At 37.8% G+C, this 25,125-nt stretch overlaps 1 protein-coding gene across 1 annotated transcript in view; it reads right to left on the bottom strand.

Moving 5' to 3' along the window:
• Brinp1 (BMP/retinoic acid inducible neural specific 1) overlaps positions 1 to 25,125 on the bottom strand; it is a 136,566-nt gene that overhangs the window by 71,418 nt on the left and 40,023 nt on the right. Inside the window, exon 2 of the mRNA XM_035438960.1 lies at positions 1,359 to 1,549. Coding sequence (XP_035294851.1) covers positions 1,359 to 1,549 — 191 coding nt within the window. The remainder of the gene's footprint in view (positions 1 to 1,358; positions 1,550 to 25,125) is intronic.

Genomic DNA, 25,125 nt, shown 5'->3' with positions numbered 1-25,125 from the left:
AGGGAGAGGGAGAGGGAGAGGGAGAGGGAGAAGGGATTGACATGTGAAGCAAGCCTTTTCCTAATTTGAACTTATGAAAAAATGTCTACACTACAGCTATCCATATTAATTAGTGGTTAAAATGATTCTAATGGTGAATGAATTCATCCAGCCAATATCTCTACTCATGTTCCCCAGGTTATCATATTATTGATTTCTCCATTTATCAAAATGTATACAAAATTTCTGGGGACATGCCTCAGTAATTAAACTGCTGGCTGTGCAAGAATTAGGACCTAAGTTTGAATTCCCAGAACCTATGTAAATAGGTAGCCTTGAGAGCATATGCCTATAATCTAAAACAGAAAGCAACTCTAGCCTATGCCACCTTCTGGACTGCATACATACATATGTGCACACTTGCTGACATCCATAAACTTGTACATTCTTTCAAATTAATAGTGTATAGTTAGCCTGGAAAGCACTGCCACCTGCATTTATCAACCCAACGCCTATCGAATTTAATGCCATTGCTCCCGTGAGCCTAATCCTGAGTGTCCCAAAGGAAAAGACTCTTATTGAGATCATACCTCGGTCTGTCCAACAAAAATTGTAATTATTTTCCTGGCATGGTCTATAACTAAGTACATCTCAGCAACTATACACAGATGTTGAAACACCAAAGATTTTCAGAAAGTACAGTGAATTTACTTACTGAAAGGAAAGAAAAAGAAACCACCTTGGTGCTTCAGGGATATGAAATGATGCATTCGGGCACGACACATAACCTAAATGCCCCAGTTTGCACCAGTTCCCATAGTTCCATTGTCTTTTCATTGGTTCTATTCTATTCCCTTTCCTCATTCTCGCACAGATGGTTTACCCTAGAAGGGAATATGGGGAAGGCTAAGTACAGCAAAGCAATTGGCCTACTTTTCTATTAACCTATTCCAAGCCCATATAAGATACATGTGATAGTCCACTTATACAATGCTAACTTCAAATATCACCCCTTAATGTTGACTTAAACAACAACAAATTTTGCTACAACATGCCTGACATTTAATTTTCTTGAGATTATATCCCACTCAAGAAGAATGATGATAATGATCACATGAAGCATTCCTATCATTTCATTCAAATGTTAGTTCATATGTCCACAAGAGTTAATATTCCCAAATTAGACTTTGTGGAGATGTGGATTATCTCTTCAGACATGACCACAGCAGCCAAGGTGATAAGCATCCCTGGAAATACATGCTTTTGGGTGATATTTGATAAAAATAGAGGTGAGTATGTCTTGGCTCTCAGAGACTTTAATTCACTTGTCATCCTGGACACAAAATGATGGAGTCATGGCACAGTACTTGGTGTCCTACCTCCCAATGTAGCAGAGATGAGCAGGTGTGTGCCGTATTTTTTAATGATGGTATCAATAAACTGCTGAGTGGTGGGTCTTCGGCCAAGCAGACGGATGCTCCTTTGAAACTCCGGCATGAGGGGCACTGGATGGCGGACCAGGTCTCTCCTCTCTATGGCTGTGTTCCTCACCTTCCAACGGGCAAACTCCCTGGGTAGGAGAAATGAGCAAGATTACTCAGCTTTCATTTGTAGCAATGAGCTAAAGACTTCTCATTCATCCCATGCAGGCACCTCTTCTAGAGGAGTATCTACAGTTACTTCCATTTTTTTCAACAATGTATCCAACTATGTAGTCAATCTAGGTTGGAATTCACCCTATAGTCCTGGCAGCTATTGAGCTCATGATGCTTCTGGTTCCACTTCTCAAGTACTAGGATGATAACTGTGTCTTCAGCTCTATAATGCTTTTTATATCTGTTACGTGACACTTTCCCTTGGAATGAACAATTCTCAATAATCCGCAAGTGTTTATTGAGAATCACTGTGATCACTAGGATACTTAATCAGAACCATAGCCAGGCCTTGTGGTTTATTGCTAAACACTGAGTTAAATAAAATAATAATCATGATCTATAGACAATAAATAATTGAAATGATTTTTATATGTTATAGTCAACAAGGTTGGCAATCTCATTACTTTAGTTATCATACTACTTCTGTAAGAACAGATTACTATTCATTGTAGGGGAAGCTGTAGCCACGCCTACTTAGGGGCTGGCTACAGGTGTGCCCGATGGCTACAGGTGTGCCTGACCACACTTGCCAGGGCATGGTCAGGCACACCTGTAGCCAGCCCCTAAGTAGGCGTGGTTACAGCTTCCCCTACAATTCATTTCTGATTTCTTTCTTTCTTTCTTTCTTTCTTTCTTTCTTTCTTTCTTTTTATTTTGGTTTTTCAAGACAGGGTTTTTCTGTGGCTTTGGGGACTCTTCTGGAACTAGCTCTTGTAGACCATGCTGGTCTTTAACTCACAGAGATTCGCCTGCTTCTGCCTCCCGAGTGCTGGGATTAAAGGCATGTGCCACCAATACCCGGCTCATTTCTGATTTCTTTTACATGAAATAGATCTACAATCCCACCCACTTACTTGCCAGTCACTCTCATTAGACTGTAAATGCATTAAACAAACAGAAATTTCTCATTTAATCCCAGACTCACACACTAATCAGCTCAGTAATGTTCTGCATGGCAGGATTTAATACAAATCTTGAAGGCAGATTTAAGAAGCAAGTGGGTGCAACCATGTAAGGGAAGCAGGAAGAGGAGTAGTGAGGGAGACATGTACAGAAACCAACAATGGTCAGAATCTAAGTACAAAATTACCTGATACCAAAGACATTTTACAAAGTAAGTGTATGGCCTAGAATTCATGATAATGCTATGTTCACATAACTCATATTAATCAGAAGGAAGAAAGCAATGTTCCAAATATCATATGGAGAAAATATGAATTTCCCCTCCTCACTGAATATAGAAATGAGCAACACAGCTAAGCAATGGATGCAAGTATTGTTCAACCTACTGAAAATTCTGTGCTATCACATTGAACAAAGCATTTTTTTCTCTGTACATTATTCTTCATCTATAAAATCCAACAAATACTATTTATTTCCTACTGCTAGAATGGGGAATTCTATGAAAGATGGTGTGAAAATGCTTTTGGAAACTTCACGACATTACTCTAATGTGAACTTGTTTATAATTTTATTTCCTCAGAAATTCCAAGGTACGCACTTATAAATTAAAGGCACATTAAAGGCACATTCATAGTCAACTTCAAATATGTAAACTAGTATACAAAACAGAGGCTTAATAGCATTTTATTCAGGTTGCTTTTTGTGCTAATAGCAGTTACCATTTTACCTATGATGCAGCTTGCCTGAAGTGACCATCTCTCTGATCTGCCTTGGATACAGACTCTGACTCTGTCCCTTGAGATAAATACAACAGTCAAGGGGGCTATAGTTCAGCCCAGATAAATGATGAAAACCAATATTTGATGACAAGTTCTCTCTCTCTCTCTCTCTCTCTCTCTCTCTCTCTCTCTCTCTTTACAGTATAGGAGAGAGAGATGAAGACAGGGCAAGAGAAAACAGAACAATATGAGAATCAGGATGGAATAAAATAAGATCTGGTAATTGAGTGGTGGTATCTGAGCCTTGGCTTACAGAAACCAGAATTTGGAAAAAGATTTGAAATGAAAATACATCTATGAGAAAGAGCAGCTATGACCATATTTGCATAAGGGATTGCTGTCCATGACTTTGAAGAGAGGTCAAATTCCAAGGCAACAAGAAGCATCATAGACAGGTATGCAAGTCAATCAAATACAATCAACAAATCCTTAAAGGGTACATATGATCACACAAGAGTGCCTGCCCTAAGGAAGCTACAGTCCAACAGGAAAAGGGTAGCACTTCCAGATTGTTGTAAATTAAATTGTACTAGACACACAAGGAAGATTTGAGTATTATATGCCTTTGAGAAAGAGTAATGAGAGGAAGGTATGTGAATACTCTATTTTGAAGTTTGAATATGGTGTTGATTAATTGAAAGGCAGTCCAAAAATTATCCATGTGGATAAAAAGATAGGAGCAAAGGCAGTGATCATTATAGTTAGAATATATTATAGGAACATCAGAGAAGAAAGGAAGAAGTATGGAGGGTTGGCATGAGGAAACAGGATACAACATGAGGGCTATCCAGGTCTATGGAAGAGTGTGGACAGCTAGCAATGAAGTAGGGTAGTAAGTTAGATTTTAATCCTAGTGAGTCTTGGACTCAGCAATATTGCTTCTACTAAGAAATGTGAAAGTGATAGAATAGTACTTCATGATTAGTTTGTAATAACCCAAAATATCATCTTCTCTTTGTGCCCTTTATTATTTTTTTTTACATTCTACCACACTGTAAGAAGTTCCATGGATAAAGGCATATAGAAAACACTCCAACCCAATAGAGTATTCCATTCAACTATTTCCGACAGCCTTGGATCTTGAAATAAGTGAGTCTTAATAGTGATTATGTGCATGAACTGGGAAACTAATCTCTACAAGCACAGCTAGAGGATGACTGAAGCCTCATGACATACCCACCCAGACTACTAACCAACATTAAGATATGATTGTTGTTTTGTATCATTAAATTGTGAGTAAACCTACTAGTACTCAACCATTGATGATTAACATGAGGTAAGCTGAGTTACAAGCTATGTCTGACAAAAGAATCTTTCTTCAGTAGCTTACGCTTTATACTCCTAAAATTATATATATGCATATAAGCATGTATTTAAGAAACCAATCACATGTTTTTCCACATGTGCATATTTATTGATAGCTTACTTCTGTGGTCTGATTTTTCATGTAAATTTCTTATGTGCCTCAAAATTAATATTTATCTACACATAAGATGTTACGTTAACTTGCTGAAGGTCACTCAGTTAGTTTGAATGGCTAGTGGCTAATGTAACCAAACTGACACCTTATTTACACTTTTAATGTAAATATGGAGGAAATACATAGAGAGAGAGAACCAATAAAGATATAGAAGAAAACAGGAAAGAAATCAACATTGAGTTCCCAGTTATTCTTTCATGGAGTAGATGTAAGACTTGTAAGAAGAAAAGCACATGATAACCCAACCATGTTTCCAGGTCCATTTAAAAACCTTGAATATGAGGTTGGAGAAATTGTTCATCTGGCAAGAAAGCTTACTGCCCTTGCAGAAGAAAAGGTTTAATTTGTTATACCTATTAGCAGCTCACAATGGCTCGTAACAAAAGCCCTAGGAGAACCAGATGCCTCTATCCCCCACAGGCATTACTATTCATGTACACACCAACATATATATTCATGGACACATAGACACATATACATAATTGAATAATTATAAATAATAAAAATAAATCTAGGAAGGAAGGAGGGAAGGGAGGTAGGAAGCAGCTTCATGTGTGGGACTCCCTGCTCAGCACCACGGACAGCACTCCAGGTCCTAAATTGAGGGAGGGTGGAAGTGGCTGGTTGCTGAGCAAAGTTTGCAAACAGTGGTCTGTTGTTGTAATCATAGTTTTAGTAAAGGGATCCAAAGTAAATGATACACAGTACAGCCTATTGATAGGGGAAAGGGGGAATAGAGGGTGTCCAAAAATTCTGTGGAAATTGAAGTTGAATGAAACAAGATTTGGCCATACAAAGAGGAGGGCATTTCAGAAAGGGTTTTGCTTTTACAAAAATGGAAGATAATGAGAAGGGATGAGGCATATAGAAAGAGAAGTGGACGTGTGTGCATATACGAGTCAACAGTACTATAACATGACTTCTCTGGGATGTATATTTTAATGCCCTCGCTCTGTATCCCTCATGAGGTTTGCAGGGCTGGGAAACATGTGCTTCTCAGTTAATACATACAGTTACAGTCATTACTCTCTTTCTATCTCTCTATCTCTCTCTTCCTCTGTGTGTGTGTCCATGTATCAAACGTTAAACTGTTATTAGCTCTTGTAAATTCCAGGCTACAACACACATTCTGTATGTATGTGTTGCATGTGAATACACAGCCCTGTGTGTGTGCACTTGTGAGTGTGTGTGTGTGTGTGTGTGTGTGTGTGTGTGTGTGTGTGTGTGTGTGTGTGTGTGTAGGTTAGTATGCACTGCCAGGTGTCTTTTTCAGTCACTTTTAACCTTACTTTACTTACTTCATAACAAATTTAACTTAGACATGATGGCTAGAAAACTCTAGGGATCAAACTTCCTTTTCCCTGACACTCTATACAAGACAATAGATTCACACCATCACACATGTATTTTTAATTGTATGCTGAAGATTTGACTCTAATTCTTTATATTTTTATGGAAAATGGTGTATCTCTGATACACCATTCCTTTCACACCAACAATGTTACTTTTAAAAAGTACATTTTTACTTACTAAATTGTGTGTGTGTGTGTGTGTGTGTGTGTGTGTGTGTGTGTGTGTGTGTGTGCCTGCACATACATGGAGGGAAATTTGAGGGTATGAGTCCTTTCTTTCTACTATGTGTGTCTTGGGGGTTGAATTCAGATCATCAAGGTTGACACCCAGTGCCTTTAATGCCTTTAGGTAGGATACCAACTATGACTCCACATGCCAATGACTCAGACTCAATGTGTTCAGAGACTAATTTATGAAGCTCTATAGAAATTATAGGGATGCTGGAGCGAGAACTGTAACAAAAACAGGATTCTAGAATTATAGTATACCCTTTCCTAAAATGAACTTCATTAAGTAGACTCTGCACCACTTAGATCTGTTCTTATGCGTGCAGCTGAATCCATGATTTCCATGCCTATTATTGTTATAGCCCTTGAGTTTAAGAAGTAAACAAATTGATTTTTTAAAAGATTTGCTTTAAAACAGCTCATATTCTTGTGAGAACAGATATATCTCAAAGAAACCAGAATGTTGGGAGACTGTTTTTCAGACAAATAAGGAAAGAGAAAGAATGAATTGTCCACAAGCTCTGTATTGTGGCTGGAATAGGACTTTCTCATTTGAGAAGAAGAAGAAAAAAAAAAAAAAACATTTGAAGTAAATGATGAGAAACCATGGGGCCATCTGGTGGTTGAAGTGTGATTTCCAATGAAAGAAGAATGGGTGCAAAGATCCTGAGGTAGGAATAATATTACCTTGTATGGGGACTATTAAGGATACAGGCAGATTTGAGGAGAAGAAGTAAAAGAAAGGTCAATGACAGAAAATCAAGCAACATGATTATGTGAAATTGGAAGAATATAGATATTGAAATTCTCTGTTAGTGTTGGCAAAAATTAAACTGGACTCTACACAGGATAGGCAAACACCTTGCCACTGAGCTGCATTTTGAGTCCTCATTATAAATTCTGTCATACAAAATGCTAAGAGACTGTTTTCAGCCAATTCAATCTGATTGTGTTTGAAGGACAGGAGTTAGGGAAATGCTTTCTGAAAAGGACCAGATTTTAAATTCATTAGGCATCACAGACAAACACTCAAATTCATTCCTGTGCTTTGGAGCAGCTACAGGTAATATGTAAACAAGCAAATGTGACTATATTCTAATAAAATAATATTTACAGACATTAAGTGTCAGGCTAGATTATGCCTGTGGAGAGTGTAAATCCTTCTTTTGAAAGCTTCATTTTGACCCCATTCATAGAAGATATCAAAATCAATTTGCCCAATTCATGGATTGGAAAATGGAATGTCAAAAAGCTTAAATTATAAAACCCAGAAGAGAGAAAGCAAAAGACTAAAATGACTTAATCAGAGCCTGGGGCTCCTGACTCCAGGTGCAGTGACTTCCCATGTACCATGCCACCTGAGAACAAATAAGATAAAATAAAATGAAGCAAGGGAGAAATGTGGCCTATTTGCTCTGCTGGCCCTGGAACAATGTCATGTAAGTGCTCAGTGACTTGAGAACAACATAAAATATATCATTCATTCTCAGCCCACAGAGTAAGTAAATCCCCCTGGAGGAAAAGGAAGAAACTACAATGACACAGGATCTGCAGAATATGCTTATGCTCAATTAAGCATCCCAGCAGGGTGGGTGAACCAATTAGACTGAGATTTTAAAAAGGGTTATGGATGGAAGGCATGAGGACCCATCCCACTAGGAGGATCGAAAGCAGGAGAGTAAGTAATGGCAAGACAGTACATGGAGGAAGAATGGAACCTCAGGTGCAGGATTTAAGGAGAGGCTGAAAGGAAGCTGTAAGACCTAGGCTTCCATTTTAGAATAAGTATCACCTTGATAGGAAAACGTTTCATCCTCTTTAATAACTCTTTATTTTTGTATTCTCTCTCTCTCTCTCTCTCTCTCTCTCTCTCTCTCTCTCTCTCTCTCTCTGTCTCTCTCTGTCTCTCTCTCTCTCTCTCTCTCTCTCTCTCTCTCTCTTTCTCTTTCTCCTTTGAATGCACATCACACTGAAGTGGGAGAAATGATTATTAAGGCAGGCAGGAATCAGAATCTGTACAAAGATGTGTCCCCTTCCGCACAGCCATACCTCCATCTGGTACATAAAACTGATTGATTTAGATCACCTGCATCCTTGACTCCTTCAGCGTAGGTGTTGAAGGTAAAAATTCTGGGCTTTGCCACGTTACTGTGGCACCTACTACTGTTTACAATCCATGAAATGTAAAAGGTACCTTAAAGGAATGTATTCAGCCTGTTCTAAATCATAAAACATAGCACCTAATGAAGCCAGGCCTCAATAATATGTTAATGTAAAGTCACTTCAATATTAGTATTGCTGCTGTGATTATGTAAGAGGCTCCAATAGAAAGCTGAGTGGCTATGGGTAGATGGGAAGAGAGGGAACAAATTATAATTTTCATCATAAAGTTACCCATAGACAGAATGTGGAGCAAAGGTAGGATTTTATAACTGTGAAAAATACTAAAAACAGGAAGTCTGACTATAAGAATCAATGTCTTCAGGTCTATTTCCTAATGTACATAATGAAGATTAAAACACATGGCTCCATAAATTGTCTTATAAAAAGTCAATGAGGGGGGCTGGAAAGATGTCTCAGGGGTTTAAGAGCATTTCTGCTGCTAATGTAGAGGCCAAGTTCAATTTCCAGCACTCACATGGGGGATCATAAGCATTTACAACTCCAGTTCCAGAGGAATCCATGCCCCTCTTTGGACTCCAGGGGCATCAGGCATGCACACGATGCATAGACAAACGTGTAGAAGAAGCAAACACACAAAATAAAAATAATTAATTTAAAAATAATTAACGAAATAACACTGGAAGGCATCTTGTAAGTTGAAATAGACTACAAAAAGATAGTTGGCATCTGAAGATATTATTAATTATTACTTTCATACGGGATGGTGTCATGTTTCTTCTGACTCTTTGTTGGGAAAATGAAATGAGAAACAGGCTCTGGCTCTCTTGGAATAACATGAAGCCCCATATTCACATGGGTTTCTAAGTGATTGAAACTATTGAAGCCACCAAAAGAGGGGACGGGCTAATCTGCTTTCCATACAGGTTTCATGGTTGCTTATTGCATCTGTTAATGTGGTGTTTTTCAAAAGCATCATATTTTATCATTTTTAAAATGTAGCAAAGGGAGCAGAAATATTATAAGTGGGAAAAAGTGCTTTCTGGGCAAACATGATAGACTGACTTTAACCTTTATGGTAACGGATCATGTGGAATCCCCACCGCCCACCAACGACGACACACACAACATTCCACACCACACCACACCACACCACACTACACCTCATGTAAAATTCCAAGATTCTGGAGGGTAGAGGCAGAATGATAGCTGGGACCTTCTGCCTAGCTTGTCCAGCTGAATTAATTCAGTGAGAAACCTTGTCTCAAGAGAATTAGGCAGAAAGTGATAGAACAGGGTTCCTGATATACTCCTCTGACTTCTAAGCATGGTTGGATGTAAAAGTATGCACCCCCCCACACATGTAGGCACACACACATATACACACATAACACAAGGTTATACCTACTATATTTATACATATATACAAGTAATAATAATAGCATAAAATGTAGATGATAAAGGAAAAATGATCAATAGAAAAGGAAGTCTGGGTGACAATATCACACTAGAGTGATTCTATTTAATCCTGAACACTTGAAGAGTGTGAAATACCAATATCTTTGAGCGTGCCTATATTCAAAAGACAAAAGCAAATCATAGCCAAGAGGAATGCAGTCAAGAATATAGCAGGGTGGCTGTTGCTTAATGTCTTCCGAGAAATGTAGATTCTCTTGGTTCATAGTAAGTCACGAGCACCTGCTATGGTTTCCTAGGGAGACAAAGGAAGTGGATTCTGAGTGATGTCCTCAAAACAAACCCTCTGGAGAGTCTGACTGGCTCTAGGCAGCCTTATATCTATGTGAAAGCAACACTCAGGAAAGCGGCTGCATGAGGGTCAAACCCATTATAAGGTAGGTATGCACTTCTCTGTGGTTTTGAATTCATCCAAAGAAACAACTTAGAATATTTTATAGACACTTTATGTCCAATAAATATTTGCTGAAAGCATGATTGATTGCAGTTGCAGGATGTTTGCATTTGTTTATTCCTGGATGGCTTGTCCTTTTGGTTGCATTAAATAATCACTTGGAAACAGAATAAAAAGAAGCCTCAGAGTTTCAGTGTGATGGAGAAGAATTCTGAAACTGCTTCAGATATTGTTAGCAGCAAATTATCCCTAGAGATGAACAAGGGGAATCACAGAGGAGGAGGGTAAAGAGATGAAATCATTGCACTGAGAAGAGAAGCGAGGGCATTTCTCTTGCCTGCTGTTCCCATTCTCTCCCACAGATCCCCAGTCAGCTCAAGGAAAGGTGAATCCAAGGGCACATGTGAAGTAGAAATGATGCATTTTAACGAGCAAGGGTGTCGGTGCCAAATCCCCTGCCTGCATTCATGCCCCAGAATGTAAGAGGGAGGGCAGTTGAGGAGCCATGCCATCCAAGTGAATCTTTCAGAGAATTCCGGCTCAGAAAGGGCAAAAGGAGAAAAGCAAGCAAAAAAGAAAAAAATATATATAAAAGAAAGAAGTATCTCTGAAAATGTGATTATGAATATACCGTTTTCATTACAGGTAATGACACTTGCTTACGTTTAGACAATAAAATAAGGTTTGCTTAGAATTTTCAAAGTGTGTTCATTTAAGTAATCAAACTTTTAAAATTCAATGTGCCTGTCCATGTGTGCCACAACTTAAATGTGGGGGTGACAAGACAGCTTGCAGCAGTTGGTTCTCTCTTACTCCATGGATTCTGAGTACAAAACTCAGGTCTTCAGGCCTGATAGCAAGTGCATCAACCTGCTGAGTGGTCTCATTAGCACAAATTATCATAATTTGATTCTTTACCAATCAAGAGCAGGTCTGAAGGCTCATGAGGAAACAAAAGTTGAAGAAATTAGAGTGTCCAATCCAGAGAAAAGATACTTGAATGGAGGTTATCTTCTATCTGAGGAAAACCTTAAGAAACAAAAGAAAAGGAACACAAAGAGCACATGCAAAATGAAACAACTTTCCTATAAATGGGCCATTCTGGGAAACACAAGTGAATTTCTTCATACCATACTCTTTGTGAACACAAGGACACGTGGAGATGATGGGAATCAATATTGGAGAAGGCAGCAGGAAACCAATGTGCTTTGTTTCATATGGAGCAACTGGCATTTGCTGTGAAACCCTGTGAACTTTCCCACCCACCTGCTGCTTTTCACTAGAGAATGCAAACATTAGGATGGGAAAGATTTTTAAGAAACCACCCAAGGATATTGATATCATTTCACTATGTAGACAATTTAGACTCAAAAAGAGAAGGAGTTCTCTCAAAGTTAAAGCATCACTGATAGCATGATAGGTGAGAGGGGTGATAAAACAGAGGTTCCTGATTTCAGATTCTGCATGCCCCACTCTAAAATTACCACTTCATTCCATGGCTGAGATTTGTGGGTTCTGTAGAGTATCCAGGCCTGGACACATCTTCATTATGATTTATGTTTATATTTATCCTCCCAAGGACCTGGAAGCTTGAAAAGATTGTCAATACCATCATAGGAGAAGACAATGGATCTCAGAGAACTAAAGCCCTGCTTGGCAAATCTGTGCTAGAATATGGCTGGAATCCTAGATACTTTGACTGTCATGGTCTCTCCTATGCTGAACTCAACATACCAAGAAGAAGAGAATTGACTTTCCCAAATGTGTCACAAGGGCCCTGTGCTATACTCCACAGGGCAAATTCAGGGTTGCAAAAACAGGCAGACAGAACAGGGCAGATGGTTCAGCTGGCAAAGTGCTTGCATGATGACCTAAGTTCTATTCCCAAGTCCTTATGTGAAAAGCCAACAGAAACAGTGTAAGCTTCCAATTCCAGTCCTGGGGAAGACTAGAAAATTGTTAAGGTCAAGGTTCAAAGAGAGACTGTGACACAAACATATAAAATGGAAAGCAGTTGAGGTGATGAAGACTCCCACAAATGATGATTGACTTTTATTCAATCATTCACATGTATGCATCATATATGCATAAACACCCACATGAATAGGCACACACTTACACAAACCATTGCATATAACACTCATACATGCATACCCAGACAGAGAGAGGAGCAGAAAGAGAGAGAGAGAGAGAGAGAGAGAGAGAGAGAGAGAGAGAGAGAGAGAGAGAGCAGATGCTTACTGTCTTATGTATCTGCACAGAGGTCTTCTCCCAAATGTGCTATGGCACTGTGGAATGAGCACAGATTTTACAGCTAGACAGATCTGCCTAGAAACACAGCAAGAAGCTGTTCATTAGCTAAGAAATTGTGTGCACCTCTCTCACCATCTCTAAGCTTCTTCATCAGTGCAGTAGAAATATCAGGACTTACCTTGCAGGGTTGCTAGAAGGATTAGACATAATGAATCCAATTAATCTGGCAGTAGTAGCTACTCAATAAATGTTAGCTCTTTATCCTTTGGCAAGGCATTCTAAAAGAGGAGTTTGTCGCAAAACACATAACTTTTAATGGGTATTTTAAATGATCTTAATATGCCTATGGGCTCCAGGGATTACACAAACTGCATATAAATAAAATATTTAAAATTCTGTTTACTCGATTTGTCTCTCCACTGATTTCTAAAGCATCTATTGTGAAAGCATGACTCATAACTAAATATAGATTAATAAAAGTTTGAAGCAGCAATTATTTTCCAATTATCACAGATCCCATTAAACATTGCAATTATATGAATTTTCTCTTTCAGATCACAAAATTTGAGAGCACTGAGGGACCACAAAAAATGTCTTCATCATTCTATCAATCCTGAGATGGAAATATGGAGACTCTGAGAAAAGAAATTTTCCCAGAGATGCTCAGCTGTTAGTAAAAAAGGTGATCTGAAAAAATAACAAGTCTTGCCTGTCCAGGTCTGTTTTCATTTTGCTGGTCTACAGTCCATCTCTTCTTAAGAGAAAAACATGCATATACTACTGCACTTAATTAGCAACTTCTTTCTTAGTGAAATATTTTAAGATTGAGAACGATTTTCTTCCAGATCCTAGCTGCCTCCCAATACAGTTATCACCTATATTTCTCTCTCATGTTTTCCTAAATAGCATCTGTCCATGGCTCTGCTTTAAACTAGCTGAGAAATATATTTTTTGAACTCATTCTATACATAGCCAGTATGTTTTGGGCCTTTTACTGGGAATTAGGGAATTTAAAAACATCTGTTACTTAGCCTAAATATAGCCAATGTCCTTAAAAGTCATTTATTTAATTCATGAGTTGACAAATTATAGGCCACAGACTATCTTTTTTCCATGGCTTGTTATGCAAATAATATTTTGTTGTAAGTGATTTCCAAGTTCTGTTTATGTGTACAATGCCTATGGCTGCTGCTGAACAACATAAGAAGAGGAGCACTCACATCACAAAGCAAAAGGCCCTCCTATCTGAAATATTCACTCTCTGGTCCTTTATAAAACCCATCTACTGACATTGGCTTAACTTACTTCAGTAAGGAGTCAAATTACTTATTTTAAAGAAATAACCAAGAATGCCAGATTAGAGGCTTATAGATTGAGCAAGAGATCAGTATATTCCTTGTGATTTGTTTGTTTATTTATTTATTTATTTGGCCAAAGGAATCCCTTATTTCTAAAAAATTTTGACAACTTTGACACAACATCAAAGTAAAAAAGAAATATTGTCTATAGCCATACTGAATTAATTTTATGCTTTTTTTCCATTGTTTTGATTGTGGTTGATTTATTTTTGTGACAAATTACACTATGTAGTCCAACTTTGTATTAAACTCAAGAACCTTCTACCTTAGCCACTACAGTGATAAAATTATATTGGAGCAATTTTAAGCACAAACACGGTCATTTCAATACCACCAAGGTGTATAAAACACAAGTGACAAATGCACCCAGGTAACAACCATAAGAGAAAACAGCCTCTGAAATGGACTTCATAATCTGATGTCCAAATAAAGAGACTGACACTGCACATACAGAGAGGCTCAAACATCAACACATGAGCATCTAAAGTATCCTTATGGGTATCTGATTGCCTGAAAACCACATTAAGAAGGAAGACACTATTAATTTTCCTAATTAGTGGGACCTGATTAGTTATACTTCACAAAAATATGGCACCACGGTCTGGAATATGAATGGCTGTAAATAACTGACAGAACAGCAGAACCCTGATCAAGAAAGCACACTCTCTCTGTTAGAGCCCAGGAGAGTAGAATGAGATGCTTGGTAAGACAGAGGGAAGCCACTCTCTTCTAGAAAGCTGAAGAATTTACAAATATTATTGACACATACTTATGGGTGGGATTGAGAATCATAAAGATGGTTAGAATGTGTCACTGAGTTTGTCCTTAGTAAGGGGATTACATGAGTTATGGGGAGGGGTGTATATGGAACATTAAGAACTGTCTTACGGATGCTCAAAAGAAATGGAAATATGCCAGTGTGCAACCCATAATTGTTAAGACCATAGACATATATGTTAGTTTCACACATACCAAGATGACAGATAACAGTTCAGAAGGAATTGCCTCTTTGTCTTTCAGCTCTGGGAGCAAGATGATGTTCTAAAACATGTTGGAAAATACCATCACAAAATTAGGAGTCTGAGTTTTACCCCATCTTTACTACTAATAAAGCATTCACAAACTTTGCCCCTCCAAATTATCTTTCATTTTTTCTTCTTTCTTCATACACCCTTCTTTACTACTACTAACAAATTATTTGTGCTAAGCATAAAGTCATTTTGATGACTGTATCCTACAAAAGCCATTGTCTACAAGCTCAAATGGTATATGCTTTCCATAAAACAATACTCAATTTTGCTCCTCTCTGTTTCTGTCTCACTGCTTCTCCTTGATTTTGTCTGTTACATAGATATACAAATAAACACCTTTCTTTCTTTCATCTGTCTGTCTCCCTCTCTGTGTGTCTATCTCTTTGTCTCTTTATCTCTATCTGTCTCCTTGTCTCTGTCTCTCTCTTTCTGTGCCTCTCTCACACACGCCAACACCTGTAATTTCTATTATTGTACATGCCATTTTTTACAGATTCCTAGACAAATATATATATTAGGCACTAGACAGTGGTTATACATGCCAGACACTTTGTGCTATTAACCATAAGAATCACATGGGCTGTTTATGATGATGATTGTCACTTTATAGAAGAAATTCAGTATACAGATACTAATCAACTCTGATTATACTGTGCACATAACAGATGCTTTAGGATGGTTTTCAACTCAGGATATTGTCTACCAAGCAAATTGCCTGTTATGATTCTGAAGTCCATGAATTCATATGGGTGATTCCTAAGCTATTATATATTGCTTCCTTTATTGCTATTTTTGCGATGTTGTCAATACCTTTGACCTTTCTTAAAAGCTGCAACATGACATTAGCTACATTAGCCCATGTAGCTCTGGGCTGTGGCCAAAGACAGTGAAAACTGACCACTTACTCTGACATGGAATGCACAATGTGTACCAACTTAAATATGGTATGATGCTTTGATGGATTTTAATTTTCCATTTGTAGAATGGAGAGGTAATTGGGAAAGTTTTTTTTTTATATACATGAAACTTCTGATGTAGCAATCTATCCTTCCAAATAACTGAATAAGAATCTTCAGACAAAATTAAGTTTCTATTCTGATGCTGGGGCTGTGAGAGTGAGTATAGGTAACTTGAATTTTGCTGGAGAAAGCCAGCCAAACAGGTCAATGACAAGTACATCTCTCCTATGAGTGCAAATAGCTGAAGGGCCCTGTGTCTCCCCTCAACACCCTATACTAAGGGTGAAGAAGCACATTCTAAGAGCTGTTTGACTCAGGTTCTGTCCAGGTTTCTGTAAAGTAAGTTCCCTAGGATACCCACCTCAACAGAATGCCGTGAAAGCACATATTAAAATACAGAAATAAGGATGCACTCAAAGCTGAACAACTCAGTCCCAGTATCAGATTGTGTAAAAAGCTCCAATGTGACTTTATATAGAGTAAAACTGGGACAAATACCACACCTGATTCTCACCTTGCATTCTACCTTTGTACCCGGAGGTCACCCCTTCAGAACACTTTCTTAGCTATGGTTCTCCCAGAACCCCAAAACATAAAATATTGTTTACCATGGGATGACAATAAAGTCACTATGTTACAGAGTAAATTCGAGAATCGGGGACTGTATCTTTTTTTTTTTTTCTCCACTACTAACATTGCCTGAGGTTTATAAAACACCTAATAAACAATCCCTAAATAAACTAAGACAGTGCCAACAGGCTTAGAAATGGATCTTCTCTCCTTCCCAGCAAGCAGTGGCCCACATTCCCAGGTACTCCCCACATTCAAATGGTTTCATAGCCAATACTGTGCCCCTGGTGTCTGGCATGTTACCCAAGACTCTGCTTCCAAATTGTTTAAATCTTCAGGGACTTCCTGTTTCTATTTATTACATCACCCTGTTTCACATGTAGGTATGGGTGGCAATTAAATCTTCAGAAATGGGGAACTTTGGAATTAATCCTGAACACCATAGTGCTTTCATTTTTTCCCTTTTCCCATCAGTAGTATGTCTAATATGTCCAAAGCTCTTCAGGAAAGGTGCCTTATGGGATTAAATAAAGCAAGTTCTTAGCCAAGACACACAGAAGCGCAAATGCTACCCAACTGGTCCCTTGCTTCTCCCTGACAACCTTAAACAAAGTTGCCAAAATCATCTTCCCAAAAGATGGGCTGGCTCTTGACACCTTCTACAACTTACAGAGCAGCAGTCATTAATTCCACTGCCTAAATGTAGGGAGCCGTCCCTGCATTCTCCATTACAATGATGGCGCCTGCAGGCACTGAATGTAAATTATTGCGCAGGCGCTGGAAATTGTACTGATTCACACTGAAGTCTCTTCAAATCTAGAAGAGAAATTCAAGTGTCTGGCTCTTTCTGCTATTGCACTGTCCTCATTCCAGCCACACCAGAGTTTTCTACAACTATACATGTTAACAGCTGTCAGTGGAAGAAGACAAAAATGGTGACATTTGGTGATGAAAAATTACAAAATCTAGAGAAAGGGACACACAGTCATGAATGAGGACATAAAGCTAAATGCTTTTTTTTTTTTTAGTTTAAAATTCATCTTAGTTTCCACTCATTTATATATATATATATATATATATATAATATATTATATCCCAAAAATATATACATATTTGATAGAAAAAGTGTAAGACTCTAAATGACGCTCCATGTCTTCAGATTGGCCACTCTAAAAACATAGAAGTTTACTGAGATATATAATTTGAAAAAGGGCAAATGCTGTTTGAATGACTCTGTGTGATGTTTCTATATATGAGTTCATTACATTTAAATTGTTTTTTAGAAGACAATGTCACCCACTTTCAACTTTGCTTTGTATTTGAATAAACCTTTAGTGCCTAGTTATTCTGCAAAACTCACCCCAAAAAGTTAATGAGAATGTTCATTTCCCCAGCTTACATTTTTTTATTTATTTTATTAGAAACAAGGTTCTTTTACAGGTCAACCCAATTTCCCTCTCCCTCCCCACCTCCCCCTCCCCCCACTCCCCAATCCCAATCCCTTCCTCCACCCCAGGTAGTGTGAGGCTTTCCATGGGGGAATCTTCAAAGTCTTTCATATTATTTGGAGCAGGGCCTAGACTTTCCCCTGTGTGTCTAGTCTGAGAGATTATCCCTCCAAGTGGAGAGGGCTTCCAAAGTCCTCCCCAGCTTACTTTCAATGCCCAGTTTTTACTCCTCTCCAGAGTTAAAAGGTACTTTGATTCTTTATGTTTTGTTATGATACTCAATGAAGTGTACAAATCCATTCATACAAATCCATTCAACTCCATTTCTCCAATGGAAAAAAAAAGCATACCCTGCATTATGTGTTTCAAACTTACCAATAACATCTGTATCCCCAAAGCTATGTTCTATGTATTTCCAGCTCGCATGTCAAGAATTATGTATTATTAGCCCTCCTTTCCTGTTATATATTAGAAAATCTTGTAAAATCCACATAGTAAAGTCATTTACCATGTACACACTTATCATCTTGCTCAACACTATTCTTGCTTTCTTTTTCTTTCAGACCATAATACAACTGTGTATTTATTGGAATTAACCCCTACATTGTCTTTTATAATTACCAATAACATCTATTCTCTCTCCCTCTCTCTCTCTCTCTATCTCTCTCTCTCTCTGCAGATAAGTTTTACATGGAAAAGGAAAAGATGTAGCTTTTTCAAGGAATAATTAATTTAAACTTGGGGTTGAATAAAAAGTGAGTAATTTCTCATATAATTGAGGCAAGAAATATCATGTTACATCTTCAGCTAACTCCATTACTCCCAGTCTATTCATTTACTCAATTGATAGTTTCAGAGCATCTTCTTTATTTCAGGAATTATTATATATGAAAGAGAGTGTAGTCAGGGAGGTCAGGGAAACTGCTGCCTTTGGTGAGCTGATATTTCAACAAAGGAGTCAGATAAAGAGCACATCATTGCTCATGTAGTGATGTATCAAGTGTGTGAATTTTATAGCAAAGACAAAGTAAGCCAAAGGAAAATCCAGTATCACAGGTTGGCACACAAAAACTTCTCATAACAGCTGAAACTCCTTCTTTCCAAACAGTGGAAGAACAAGAGCAAAAATGCCCAGTATAATTAATGAATTGAGCATTAATGATGATAAGATGGCCAGTATGGAGAGGTTCAGAAAGCTAACAGTATGCCCAAGAAATGGCAGCACTGAGTCATCACAAGGAGTTTGGATTTTGTATTGTTTGACTTCACCACTTTCTCACTATTGTGCCGAAAGATACTGGCAGGTTAAAGAGTTTATTTAAGCATACAGTTCCTGAAGGATGTGGTCCACCATAACAAGGAAGACATGACAGCAAGTAGGAAAGCATAATGCAGCAGATGGCACCTGGTATATCACATTGTATCCATACACAGAAAAAGGAGCATAAACTAGATGAGGCCTCAATGCCTGTTCCTACAAGGCTCTACCTCCTAAAGGCACTACATCTTTGCAATACAGCACCATCAGCAGGGGATCCAATTGAGGATCATGAATAAGAGTGAAATAAAAGCCACATTAGTGGTTTGAGAAAGTTAACAAGAACTGGGTGAGGTCTCAGAGAGATCACGATGACTGTTGTACACAGAAGAGTTCAAGGGAAAAGAGAGAGATGCAAGCAGAAATGTCTATAAACACACTACTGTGTTGTGGTCTGAAAGAAGGCTTTAACAGTCTAAACTTAAAGATCATAAGTGCGTACATGTGGAATCTATAATATTTTCTGATGTAGAATAGGAAAGCAAGACGAGTACAGTATTCTTGACTTGAGAGCTCAAATACATAGGATAATGGGAAGCCTTCTGATGAAAATGGAAAAACTGAAGGAGGAGAATATGTGAATACAGAACTCAGAAATGCAGAACTTGACATGGGAAGTCTGTGAAGGTTATTTCACTGCTAGGATATAGTTCTAAAGTTCAGGTTTTTGTTTTTTTTATTTTTTATTTTTTTGCCTACAGAATATGAAACAATAGGTAGATAGATTCTAGAAAACCATAAAAACCAGTGAGAGCAAAGGAGAACCAAAACACAAGTGGCCCAAGGGTTAAAATCCTAGTTACTGCAAATCTGGAGGAAGAAAAGAAAAGAATGTCAAAGAGAGTGAGAAAGCTATCTCAGGGAACCAGTATCCATAAAGCAGAAAATAAGCAAAGAGTAACACTGAACTTCAATTAGAGATTACTATGGACTAGCCTATATTTACACCCTAACAATGTTCTCTGCTTTATTTCCCTTAGCCATTCTTCAGCACAATTGCCTTTTTCCATCTGAAAATAGACAAGGATGCATAGAGACCCAGCACATTTGTAACCTTTCCCTGTCCTTCAGAGCTCAACATAACTACCCATCTTTTATTAATCCATCCGTGTCAACATGCATTCAGGCAAAATTTATTAAGTGCTAGACACTATTCTAAGCACTTGAGGTAGATTAATGAACAAAATATTTGCGGATCTTTCCTCATGAAACATCTTTTCTCAAACTGTAAGTAATTTAAGCAAATAATTCATAAATGGATAAATATTACAGAACAATAAAAACTAACAGGAAAATATAGATTACATGTACTAGTCAAAAAACTCTGGTAGTCTGGAAAGTCAAGGCTGGTGTAATTGAGAATGTGATTATCTAATCAATCACTTGGAGAATATGAAAGAATGAGCAATGTAGACAACGAGCAGAAGACCTTTCTAAGCAGAAGGAATATCAGTAGATCTGGTTTGAAGGTTAGTTAGTTAATCTTGCTCACTTTCATTAGATTGTGAAAAGCCTAGGATTTAAAGGAAGCAGACTTCTGGGTGTGTCTCAGAGTGTTTACAGAAAGGACTGGATCATGAAGGCTCTGACCTACTTACAGGATTGATCCCCTGATGCTTTCAATCATTGGGAGATAGTGGAAAGATTGGAAGTGGTTCATAGTTAGGGAAAATAACTCTCTTAGGGCTTGTCTTGAGGATTTTCTTATGCCCTGAATTTTTCACATTTTGTATGGCCTTTTTACTGCTTTCTGCTTACCATGACAGGGATAACTTCCCTAATCTTTCCTATGGCTATGTTGTTCCTAAACATCTGGTGCCAAATGACTATAGATGAAACTTTCAGAAACAATGATCTGAAATAAATGTATCTTCTTTAAACTGCTCTCTCAAGTGTTATGGCCACAGCTTTGCAATATATGACACTGCAAGCCAATAAGTAGACAGAAAGTGTTGGCTGAGGACTAGGAAGTAATAGTTACTAATATCAGAGCAGAATAGGCACCTATCCAGTTGACCAGTGCTGACCACCTAAGAAGAGTTGTTTTTACAACAAAATATATAAGCAGTGGTTGCAGAGAATTTAACTACATGAATCAAATGATCTGACATGTGTTTTTACCAAGACCACTCTGTTTAGGAAGAAAAGCAGAGAGGAAAGGGGAAAAGCAATGAGGCTATGAGAAACAAAGGCTACATTCGTATTTTGGGAGAAAGAAAGGGCTACGGAAGCAGAGAGTAACTGGAGAGGAAATAAGATTTTGTAAGATTATATGCTTATGTTCATAAAATTATGATATTCTAATGGATTAGCTGTGTGTTTGAGAGAGAAAAATAGGATCAAGGAAAAGCAGAAGCATTTAGAATTAAGGAACCTCCAGTATGGACTCTCAGCTACCTAATATGGAGAAGACTATGGGTAAGATGGATCTGGCTTGTAGTGGAAGAGACAGTTGGAAGATATTTACTATTTCTCTGTGTAGAGATGTTTTCTGGGTTTGGGGAATAAATCTGGATTTGGGGGGAGGGAAGGTTTGAGAAGGCAATGTTAATTCCTCCATTTATCATTAAAGCAATCTGAGTACACATTTCTCTCTCAAGCCAATATAGTGTAATTTATGATTATTATTTAGCAGGAACTATGCTGGGCACTGGAATTGATAAGGAACATAGAAAATAGGTATAAGATATTCATGGACAGAGTGTTCACAGTCTATCATGAAAACTGAATATGTAGCTATGTATAAATAATCATATATCACTATGATAAAAGTAACTGTAAAGAATCAGTTCAACTGAAATATGATTAAAAGCTTTCTTGGTAACAGTAAGTGGGTACTAGAAGTACATAGCTATAACACTTGACCTAACTTGAGGATTTTATTAAATGCATCCTAGGGGAAGTAAGATTTAAGATGATACCTGATAAGGCAAGTTGCCAGGGGCACAGAAGGAAAAGGAGCATTTTTAAGGCAAAGAGAATTGCCTGGGGGTGAAACAGAAATGGTTGTATAAGAAGGAATAAGAAACATTAAAAGGCCATTGAAGCTGGTATTAGGGGAGGAGGCAGTGTTGAAATAGTAAGAGCAAATACTGGAAGGATGAACAGCTAGCAAATGAGATTCAATTTTCTTTTTAAATGTTATCCATGGCCTTTGAGTTAAGGAAAGAAAAGTAAATGAAATAGTTTGGAAATGATGGTAAGATTATATTGTAAAACAGTTATTCATTTTCTTAGGAATTTTAATGATAAGGTTGTTGATTTATGTTTATGCATATTTATTATTTACATGGTAATGTTTTATTAATGTCAACCTAGTTATTATTCTTTTCCATGCCCACATTTCAAGTAATAGCATGGCACAATATTTAAAATCATGGCACAATGTGCTATCTACAACTTATTTTCTGCTTTTTCAGAGTAAAGGGAGAATAAACAGGAAACCAGAGAAGGTCAGATAGAAAAAAACAAACTATCGATGACTAGAACATGTGAATATAATGCATAAATTCTCAGATGTGAGTACATAGCTTTGGAAACCAGGAAAGCATAAAGAGGCCATAGGCTGGGAGCAGAATAACAGAATTTGAAAGAGGAACAGCAGAATATGGGTGATAAGAAGAGGAAATAGAAAAACTAGGAGGGAACTCCAACTGGGGAGGAGATGGAGACAGGATTTAAAAAAAACAGACTCTCAGGTTGCTGGAATGGCTCAGAAGTTAAGGATACTAGACTCCAATCTGGATGACATGAGATCAAACCACAGAACCCACATGAAGACCCATTCATGCAAGTTATTTTCTGAACTTCATATACGTGTGAAGGAATGAACATATGCATATACAATCAAAATGCAAAAAACATAAATAACAAAAGAAGTATATGGTTGCTAATTTCCCTTTTTCTTAGTGTTTACCTTTTCAAAATGTAAAATACTTAGTATTTTTAAAATAAAGAAATGTCAAGGGAAGGCATTATTACACAGGTTGTATGAGATGGGTTAAGCAGGCATCCATGCTAGCACCCGTGTGACAAAGAGAAAACTATTCCTAAGAGCAGACAGGCACATCATTACCTGGGATGCTGTTAGGATGCCACCTACAAGTCCTGAGCCACAGACGCTCAAAAGAAACACCAGCAGTCCACAACCAACCTGGCAAGCATGGGATATGGAAAGAGAATAGGAATAGGAATATATTGCAACCTATGTCTACTTATCTTGGCTTCAGATGTTTTGTCTGCATGTTGTGGCTTGCTGTAACAAAAACAAAACACATCAAACAAACAAACAAACTCAACTTCCTTGGTGACCAAGCTGACAAGGCATCTACTTCCCAGCAACAAACACTCAACGGAGAATGATGGACCACTAGCTCTCTCCACTACTCATCTGATAACTCAGGCCAGTGTGTTGACACACTATTGCTTGTAAACAGTCTAAGCTGTCTGGTTTTGTAGCAAGCTTGTCTTTAAGAAGTGTTTTTTGTGGATCTGGAATAAAAGTGAACATAGAATTTTTGAGTTCTGTTAAAAGGTTGCATTGAAATAAGCAACAGCAGAAACTTTAGGGCCTACAGATTCCTGAACAGCAGGTCTGGATACTCTCTGAACTTCTTTATAGGAGAAAAAAAAAAAAGACATCAGCATACATCTTGAGAACCTAAGAAGATTAACCCAGGAGACACTGGGAAACAAAATGAGCCCATTATTCTTCCTGGAAAAAGAGAGTAATTTTCCAAAGTGTTTTTTTTCCCAAAGTCTTTCTGTGAACTTTGGAAAATTTTCAACTGGTGGGCCTCAGTTTCCCCATGTACAACTGAAAAGGATTTAAGCAGTGTTTATTAAAGTTCTTTGCAATATGTATTGTGACTTTTTTGTGTTCATTTGTTTTTAAATAGAAAAGAGAGAAATAGGTGCATTGGTGGTGCACGCCTTTAATCCCAGCACTTGAGAAGCAGAGACAGGTAGATCTCTGTGAGTTCGAGGCCAGCCTGGTCTCCAGAGCGAGTGTCAGGATAGGCTCCAAAACTACACAGAGAAACCCTGTCTGGAAATCCCAAAAAAAAAAAAAAAAAAAAAAAAAAAAAAGTCTTCATGCATTGCTTTTCCCGATCTATTTGCTGCATCAATTGAAACAAGTAAAGAATCAGAGATTGTGAACCCTGGCTCTCAATCTAATCCACAGTGAGAGGAGAGGACTTAAGATGAGTGAGGATGATGAAAAAGCAGAATTTTGCTGTGTGTTGATGGTGCAGAAGATTTAAGTCAGCAAAGATAAGATAGAAAAGAATTCTTGGAGGAGAGAATACTGTGTGCAAGACTAGACTGATGTCATTGAAGGGGTGAAAATGACAGATAAAAACTGGTACTTCTTCCAGGAAGCCTTTGAGATTTCCAATGTGCATACTGTGTCTTCACCCTAAACAAGCCCTTTACAGTGATTTTTTTTTTCTCATTTGTAGATATGAACTTTTGAATTCTCTTAGTTAGCACATATTTTCAGTATTACCTTATACAACTTTCAGAAGTAAAGCTAAGGAGTAATTAAAAAACAAAAACAGGTACAGTAATAGTAGGTTTAGCAATGTCCTGCTTTTCATTCAAGGGTGTCCAGGTAGCTGCAGACTCCTTTGTAAGTGTTTCATTGTAATTTTCTCATAGCTTACTTTTCTGAATTAGAAGCTTCCCAGGGACAAATCATTCCTACATGTTTTATTCTCAGAACCTGATAAAGAGCTGAATATTATAATATGAAAAATAAATTACCCAGAGACTGATACTTGTGTTCAAGCTTCAAGCTGAAGATCAGAAAAGCAAAGTG

Source organism: Cricetulus griseus, chromosome 2, assembly GCF_003668045.3.
Source record: "Cricetulus griseus strain 17A/GY chromosome 2, alternate assembly CriGri-PICRH-1.0, whole genome shotgun sequence".
Taxonomy (NCBI): domain Eukaryota; kingdom Metazoa; phylum Chordata; class Mammalia; order Rodentia; family Cricetidae; genus Cricetulus; species Cricetulus griseus.
Note: the sequence above shows the minus strand (reverse complement) of the source record. Positions and strands in the feature narration are given on the sequence as shown.